This window comes from Dipodomys ordii, unplaced genomic scaffold (genome assembly GCF_000151885.1).
Source record: "Dipodomys ordii isolate 6190 unplaced genomic scaffold, Dord_2.0 Scaffold5, whole genome shotgun sequence".
In the NCBI taxonomy this organism is placed as follows: domain Eukaryota; kingdom Metazoa; phylum Chordata; class Mammalia; order Rodentia; family Heteromyidae; genus Dipodomys; species Dipodomys ordii.
This window is the reverse complement of record NW_012267221.1, coordinates 36,506,024-36,515,532: the sequence shown is the minus strand read 5'-3', so window position 1 is coordinate 36,515,532 and position 9,509 is coordinate 36,506,024. Positions and strand designations below refer to the sequence as shown.

General features: G+C 33.6%; 1 protein-coding gene across 1 annotated transcript; it reads left to right on the top strand.

Annotated features, from left to right (window-relative positions):
- Positions 1-2,885: 2,885 nt before the first annotated feature.
- On the top strand, positions 2,886-8,375 carry Mstn (myostatin). The gene is made up of 3 exons (XM_013028333.1): positions 2,886-3,371; positions 5,077-5,450; positions 7,498-8,375. The coding sequence occupies exons 1-3, from the start codon at positions 2,999-3,001 to the stop codon at positions 7,876-7,878; spliced, it is 1,128 nt and encodes a 375-aa protein (XP_012883787.1). The 5' UTR covers positions 2,886-2,998; the 3' UTR covers positions 7,879-8,375.
- Positions 8,376-9,509: the final 1,134 nt, after the last annotated feature.

Here is a 9,509-nt window from a genome sequence, read left to right as displayed (position 1 = left end):
ACTTAGTACTTGTAACTTGTTTTAATAAATCAATTAATATGGCTCTTTGTTTTGTGTTTCTGTGTAAAGACATCTTACTTCATCTAAAGCATCTGTTTATTAACATTGGACTCACCTCCAACAGCACTAAACTCATGCCTCAATCAAGTTTGTCTAATACATGCACTTTTTACAGTACAATCTTTTCTTGTGGCATAGAACAGCTTTCTAAAAAATTATGGTATAATTAACATAAGAGTTATTCTTTTAACCAATTTTAAGTGTGTGGTTTGGGGACAGAAAGCATTTTCACACTACTGTACAACTATCCCTACTTTATCTCCAGAACTTCTCACCTGAAATAGAAGCTCTGTGTCCATCAGTAACTATTGCAGGCAGCCACCGTTCTACCACATTCTGTATGCTGTTTAAGGACAGTTTTTAAAAGAGCAAAATGAGCCACAAAAAAAACACCCACACACCAAAATGTAACCAACAAAAAATGCAGGCTGAAAGATGGATCCTTGTTTGTCCTATGAGAACTGAAACAGCAAAGAAAGGTTCTGCCTTCCCCGGTCTCCGTGTGAACCTCTGTGTCAGAAGTCTCAATGTGTTCACTCTGCCCAATGTCAATGAATAACTGTAAAAGTACCAGGAGTACTAATAGTTATAAATAAATTTTAGCCAGGAAACAATTTACCAATATGGAATCCAATAATAATGAGAATTGTCTGCATGGACAAAGGACAATCTTTGTTTTACTCCAGATAATAAGAATAAATAACAAGAGCTGAAATTTGTCTTTTAACTTGCTATCTTAGAAAGCTTTACTTTCTTCAGAGGCCTACCTTGTGCACTGGTAATTGGCAGCTGCTGTGTGAAGGATAATTTTAAGTATAACGAACGTGCTTACCTGGAATCAAGAGCAAGGCCCTAAGTGCTAGTTATCGTCAACATGATGATAACTATGACATTGCAACATTTAGCAATGCCATATGACAGTGGTATATTTAGCAATATACATGTATTATTAGATGATATCCAATATTCTGTATGAGGAAACTCAATATATGAGAAGTTAAGTATTATCTCACCTGTTGTCATATAGTTAGAAGTGACAAGTTCAGATTTGAACTTGGTTCTATCTGGCTCTACTGACTGAGCACTCAACTGCTATGAAATTCTAAGCACATTAAAAAAGATTTGATTTATTCAGAAGTGTCTAGTAACATGTTGCAATAATTACATTATAAAATTTATATATTGCAGAATAAAAATTCCAAACAAATATATAAAACTTTATAAACCTGAGCTAATATTGTTCCATAATAAAGAGGATCTAAAAATTTCAGGGCATATGGTTTGTGTCTGGTTTTCCTTAATCTTTAATGATGGGCAAATCCAATGCATTATGTAAGGCCATTTTTCTCAAGAGGTGTAGATGCCTTTTAAGAATTTGATGAAAATGCATTAACTTTTCAGGCTCCTGAGTTGCATTTTAGTGCACTGAGGCAGTAAATTGGTGTACAGTGTGCAAAAATGGTAGTGACCTAAAAAATAAATATTTGATATGAGCGCTACACTGTCTTGGAAAGAAAAGTGATGGATTAAATCTCTTAGGAATCAAATGTCCCCAAAAGAAGTACTAAGAGAAAATCTCCTGTGGCCTGGAAACTTCTTCTGTTTCTCACTGGCCATGTTTATTCTGCTCTTTAATAGTTCATTTGATTAGACCTTGTGGCTCCCAAAGCCAAGGGTGAGAGTTTGAGCCCTATAGAGGCCACGCAAATTGGGAGAACAAAAAGCTCCATTCTCTGCTCCCAGATCTCACCCCAAATCCCTGCCAGGTGTCTGCCCTCTGGTCAAAATGAGAAACTGGCAAAGGGATGCTAACCTATCCCAGTATTGGGAAAGAACAAAAGGCTGTCCCTCTGCTGTGGCACTCTTTCTCCTTAATGTGTTCACAGTCTTCTGGTACAATTCATACAGAATAAATATTTCACTGTTTTACTATTGGAAAACTGAGACAAACTGTACTAAACTTGCAATATCAATTACTAAATACATTATCTTCTTAATATAAATGCCGGGATTTTTGTATGAGCTGATATTACCTTCTTGGTAATAATGAAGAAATACTTCTGAGTGATATTAATCTAATTCTTTAGACTAAGAATAACATAATCATCTAATACTTTAGATTTGGAATAATAAAATAATTCTCACCATTAAGAGTAATTTTCATATTAATGAAACAGTAAATGATTTAAAACTAATTTCAAACACAATGCAAATAGTAAGAACAATTTTAGCAAGTGCTGAGAATTTAGTCAGGAAAACAAGTTTCTCAAATTACAGATGAAAATCTTTTATTGGTAGTGCATTCTTAACTTTGTTGTTTTTAAAATTAAGGCATTCCTAAATTTTGTTTCCTTGATTATACAGCTCTAAAAGTGACCTAAGATATTGTTTACTTTAAATGCTTGCTTAAACATTAAAACATTATTCTAACTTTTGAGAAAGTAGTAGTTTGTATAGTTCACATTTAAAGTATAAAGTGTAAATAGAAACTTCCTAATTTAAATTCTAACTTAAGGATTTTATAGAGATTAGTAAGGCAAGTACAATTTATATTATTACATAAACTTTAATTTTCCAAATGTTACATTTATTTCATTATTTGAGGACTTATTTTGACTATGAAGTACTCAAATGAATCAGCTCACCCTCGACTGTAACAAAATACTGCTTGGTGACTTGTGACAGACAGGGTTTTAACCTCTGACAGCTAGATTCATTGTGGAGCAAGAGCCAATCATAGACCCTGACGACACTTGTCTCAGCTGAGTCGGAATATAAAAAGCCACTTGGAATACAGTATACAAGATTCACTGGTGTGGCAAGTTGTCTCTCTGACTGTACATGCATTAAGATTTTGCTTGGCATTACTCAAAACCAAAAGAAAAGAAAAAGGAAGAAAAAAGAACCAGGAAAAAAAAAGATTGTGCTGAATTAAATCATGCAAAAGCTTCAAATCTATGTTTCTATTTACCTGTTCATGCTGATTGTTGCTGGTCCCGTGGATCTAAATGAGAACAGTGAACAAAAAGAAAATGTGGAAAAAGAGGCTCTGTGTAATGCATGTACTTGGAGACAAAACACTAAATATTCACGGATAGAAGCCATAAAAATTCAAATCCTCAGTAAACTTCGCTTGGAAACAGCTCCTAACATCAGCAAAGATGCCATAAGACAACTTTTACCCAAAGCTCCTCCACTCCGGGAACTGATTGATCAGTACGATGTCCAGAGGGATGACAGCAGTGATGGTTCTTTGGAAGATGATGATTATCACGCAACAACAGAAACAATCATTACTATGCCTACAGAGTGTAAGTAGTTCTGTTAGTATATAGCAACAGTTCTGCTGACTGTTCTAGTGTTTATGAGAAACAGATCTATTTTCAGGCTCTTTTAACAAGCTGTTGGCTTCTATGTAAGTGGGAGAGAAAAGATTTCCTAAGAAATACATTGTGATTGAAAGCTGCTGTATTGTTTCCTTATAGAACTAATGGGCTGAAAATTAAGTACTTACACAGCATTAATGTTCAGTTTAGTATGGAAAATATAGAATGCTTATGTTTTCACTGTCTACTTTTTCCGAGGCAAGGACTGGGAGACACTACAGCAAAGTTAAAAGCTTACATGACATTTTGTAATTGCTTTGGATTGTTTAAAATATGCATTTAGAAAAAGTTCTTTTATAAATAAGAAGACATTTCTTTAAGCTACTTAGTACTGCTGCTCACCTACAGTGGTTTCTGTTGTTTAAATCTATCTCCCACAGTTTTGTATGTTGCTCACCAATTAAATAACTGTGAAAACGATTCCACTGAACAGTAAGAAAAAAGTTATATTTAATGTATTAGTCAAGGCAATGATGAATCAAAGATACAATAATGATAATCATGAGCTAAATATCAGAAAAACTCTAGGAAATAGACATTTTAATCAGGTTGCATATGGCTTGTAAAGTCCTACTTGTACCTCGGTCATGAGCCTCTTATTGAGAGCAGCCTGTCTGCGTATTTCCAAGCAGTTACATTGCTTAGTAACCTCTCAAAATATTTTATTCTTCATGCAAGAGAGGACTAACACTTATCTTCTCTCTAACAATATTGTTTCTGAAAGATAATATAGTTCATCTATCTTTTCGGTCAGCTTAGAAAGAATACTTTCTCAGGAAAGGAAGAGAGGTCTCTTGTCAGAGGAAGCATGATAAGGAAGATTTTTGTTCTTTCCATCAGGAATCTTGCTTTTATACAGTGCTTTATTCACTTTAAATTAGACTTGAAAGTGTTTCAAAATAGTTTCCTTTATTAAATAATCAAGTTACCATTCAAAAGTATTTTTTACTCGATCAAATAGTCCTATCTCAAATTTTTTAGGCAAAAAGAAATTCTTAGTGCTTGTGCTAACCATGACAGGCTAAGCCTAAGGACAATACTTTCTAGCTTTGGAAATGAATTGAATAAAGTAAGTTTTTGTGTTAATTATCTGCCTCATTTTGTTCCTTTGAAAGGCTAATCTTGAGCCAAAATATAACAGATGAACTATATTTTCTGCTCATTCCTGAGGCTCAGTAAGTTGCTCAGTGTGTCTTGTCCCCAGGTAATTCAGGCCTGGGGGAAGGGTTTCTTCATCCAGACTGATTGGTACAGCTGCTCAGTAAGTGTAACTACTCAGATTCCCAAAGAATTCTAAGTGGATGTTCCTTCACAGTGTCTCTTGTTCTCTCTAATCATCATCATTTTAAAATTTCATCTACTGTTCATTCCTTCCCAAAACAGCTTTTAGTTCACAATTGTCTGGAAAGGGAACTCCTTAAAAACAGCTGAAAACACATAAATCCAAGGAAGTCTAAAGAGCTGGAGTAATTATTTTGGCATTTTTTTCTGAGTCATGAATGAAGTTCTACATTATATTTCATGCATACATTTTCCCAAATGAAAAAAATGCTCAATTATTATTATTGAGGGATTTTATTCCTATTTTCATGTGAAATAATTTCAATAACTCTTCTTTATTTATTTGTAGCTGATTTTCTAATGCAAGTGGATGGAAAGCCCAAATGTTGCTTCTTTAAATTTAGCTCTAAAATACAATATAATAAAGTAGTAAAGGCCCAACTCTGGATCTATCTGAGGCCCGTGAAGACTCCTACAACAGTGTTTGTGCAAATCCTGAGACTCATCAAACCCATGAAAGATGGTACAAGGTATACTGGAATCCGATCTCTGAAACTTGACATGAACCCAGGCACTGGTATTTGGCAGAGCATTGATGTGAAGACAGTGTTGCAAAATTGGCTCAAACAACCTGAATCCAACTTAGGCATTGAAATAAAAGCTTTAGATGAGAATGGCTATGATCTTGCTGTAACCTTCCCAGGACCAGGAGAGGATGGGCTGGTAAGTGATAACTGAAAATAACTTATTAACAACCTAGTTAGGATTTTATTCATAAAATGAATGAATAATAGTGGGACATAAATACCAATTTCCCATGCTCATAAACCAGACAAAAGTATTTTACCCTGTTGGTAGCCCTGTACCCAATAAAAAGTGGGTGTCCAATTTCATATCCCATGAAATATTCTCATTACTCTTACTTTGCATGAAGGTTTAATACAATTATATCATGGTTCTTAATTTCATAAAGAGTTCTTCTGAGCTTAGAATGAAGTATAAAGTACTTTTCATTGATATGATACATAGCTATATGGATTAAAATATAAAGTCTGCATAGCAGATTCTGGTATATATACCTGACAAACCAAAACTTTTCTCTCCCATTTTTCCCCTAAATGTGCTAAAAACTTTGGCTTTGCATAAATCAAAAAAAATTAAATGAAAATTTTTTACTTACAGAAATTAACTATGCATATGTATAGACATATTTTATTGAAAAGGTTTCATGTAAGGTCCTCCTATTCAATATACTGCTTACAAGATAATGATGTGATGAATTGATTCATGTATAGTTTACTTTGTTGAATACCCCTAATAAAATTATAGTTTCATTTATTAACTTACTTTTGACCCGGTTAGATTTCTTGTGTAATAGTTTATTTAGTGAATTCTGATTGATTTATATAACATCAAGCCAAGGATATAACAAATACCTGATTAGTAAATCTCATCTGCTATAAGTTAAAAATATATACCTTAAAAGACTATAATTTTCAAAATGATCTATTGAAACTGTTAACTTTCCACATGAGAAACAACCAGGTCTATTTTAATTTTGACATAAGATTTTAAAACTACTACCAATTATTTGAGAAAATATTCTTCATATAGGTATTTTAATTGTCAAAGTTGCAAATTTGGAAAGCTTTTATTATTAAGCAGGTGGTTAATAAGACATATTCTCTAGACTTTTCCTTTCACAAGGAAAGTCTCAAATACATGGAAAGACTGAGCCAGTACCAAGGTTAAGAAACTACTCTTTGAATATCTGAAAAGAAATAATTTTAAGTGAAAGAGAAGAGCTATATCACCATCTCTTCTTGTGAATCTGTCCTCTTTCTTAGGGGTTTCACTTTTTGTATTAGTATATGAACAGCTAGAGCTTCCTTTATCACCATACCTTTCTTTTTCTCATTTCAATCCATATGCTGTGCAGAGGTAGCTATTTTGCTCTGGTTTTTATTCTCTAAGTTCCCTGAGGAAAGACCTAGGGAAGAGGATGGGAGAGGCCACCTATTCCTCCTATACTCACCAGACCTATGTACAGAAAGGGAGAGTACATGTGCTTAAGGGTGATTTAGAGAGGATGCTTACTTCTTCCCTCCCTTCTTCACTCTCCCTTTCTCCCCTCTCTTTCTTCCCAGACATATTTCCAAGACATCTCCTATGCTCCAGAATATCTGATAATCAAACAAAACAAAAATGGAAAAGATATAGAACCTAGGTGCAGTGGTTCACATCTATCATACAAACTACTTTGGAAGTAGAGATCAGTATGACTGAGGTTCAGTGCCAGCCTGGGTACAATTAGGAAAATTCTACATAACCAACAAGTCAGGTGTGGGGCATACACTGGTGATCCCAGCTATGTAGGAAGCATAGGTCGGAGTGCAAGGCAAGACCCAGGTAAAATGCAAGGCTTTACCTGAAAAATAACTAAGGCAGAAAGGGCTGAAAACATGTCTGAAGTACTAGAGTACCTGGTGAACAAGTGTAAGGCCCTGACTTCAAATGTCAGTACTGTCAAGATAAAAGTAAAATAAACAAAAAAAATAGAACAATTTGATCTGAGGGATATGTGTATTGCTGTATATTTCTTTATGCTGTATGAGGAAAATCAAGCCCAATGTAGATTAAGACCCTTAAGACTGTACTTGTGAAAAATAAATTTGGTATATGAATGATTGGTTTCTTCTAATAATGACTTCTTTTAGATAGAAACATGTTTCAGTCTCTCTTTCTAATTCTAATTGTTATTTTCATGCAGAATCCCTTTTTAGAAGTCAAAGTAACAGACACACCAAAAAGATCCAGAAGAGATTTTGGCCTTGACTGTGATGAGCACTCAACAGAATCGCGATGCTGTCGTTACCCTCTAACTGTGGATTTTGAAGCTTTTGGATGGGATTGGATTATTGCACCCAAAAGATACAAGGCTAATTACTGCTCTGGAGAGTGTGAATTTGTATTTTTACAAAAATATCCTCATACTCATCTTGTACACCAAGCAAACCCCAGGGGTTCAGCAGGCCCTTGCTGTACACCTACAAAAATGTCACCCATTAATATGCTATATTTTAATGGCAAAGAACAAATAATATATGGGAAAATTCCAGCCATGGTGGTAGACCGCTGTGGATGCTCATGAGATTTACATTAGTTCATAGCTTCCTTAAACATGGAAGGTTTTCCCCTCAACAATTTTGAAACTGTGAAATTATGTACCACAGGCTATAGGCCTTGAGTATGCTCTAGTCACTTAAGCACAAGTTACAGTATATGAACTAAAGAGAGAATATATGCAATGGTTGGCATTTAACCATCAAAACAAATCATATAACGGGAAGTTTTATGATTTCCAGTGTTTTTGAACTAGGAGGAGATCAAATTGTACTATGTATTACAACTACAACATAGGCAAGGAAACAAAGCAATTCTCCTTGTGTTCTGATGAATTAGAGGAGTTTGCTTTAAAGTCTAATTCTTTACAGTTTTGCTTAATATTTACAGAAAAGAATCTATATATAATATTGGTAAAAATGGAGAGTTGTTATTTACCATCTTTTGGAACATTCTTATACACTTGAATTTATATTGTATGATAGCATACTTGGTAAGATAAAAATTCCACAAAAGTAGGGATGGTATACAACATGTGCAAGTTTCCATTCTTATTGTGATTGGACATATTAACAATCCATGCCAATGGTGCTAATACAATAGACTGATGTTATCAGGCTTATCAAACAAAACACATTCAGCTAAATAATAAGTTTCTCCCTTCTTCAGGTGCATTTTCATCACCTCCAAATGGAGAATGGATTTTCTTTAATGAAAGAGGCATCATGTTTTCACAAATCAACTTTCAATTCTGTAGCATATTGGGAGAAACTGCAGTATCTTAAAAGGCAGCCAAATAGTATTCATTTTTATCAAAAATCTCAAAACTACAACCTGCCTTTGCAACATTGCAGTTTTGTGGTAAAATAATGAAAAATGACTAATTCTATCAATATTGTATAAAGACTTTGAAATAACTGCATTTACATAATATGTATACAATATTGTTTTGTAAATAGGTGTCTCCTTTTTTATTTACTTTGGTATATTTTTACACTAAAGATATTTCAAATTAAGTATGAAGGCACAAGGACATGTCATGTATCACAAAAGAGCAACTGCTTATATTTCTGAGAAAATTAGCAGATTAAACAGTGGTCTTAAAACTCCACATGTTAATGGTTAGATGGTTATATTACAATCATTTTATATTTTTTTACATTATTAACATTCACTTCTGGATTCACGGTGGCTATACAATGTGAATGTGAAATTTCAATGGTTTACTGTCATTGTACTCCAATCTTAACGTTCCATTATTGTATTAGTTATGAATATTACTAAGCATACCAAAATGATTAACTTCATTATCTGAAATGACAAATAAACACATCTCAATAAAAAATGTTATTTTATGTTATAATTTGATAATGAATATTTTATTTTGTAAATTGGGATTTTGTTAATCATTGTACTTACACTAAGTGAAATTATTTCCTACATCTATTGTGTAGAAACAATATAAATTATATTAAAGTGTTTTCACATTTTTTGAAAGACATAACAGTCTATGTTCTAATGATTAGTTGTGGGTTTCTAATTTTTGCTTTATTATAAAAGTCTAATGATTTAGCAGAAGAGGTTCTTTGGGTCTGCTACTATAGTCTTCATGAGTGAAATTCCTGTTAAAGTTGTCCTGTTCAAGTTACTTTACACATA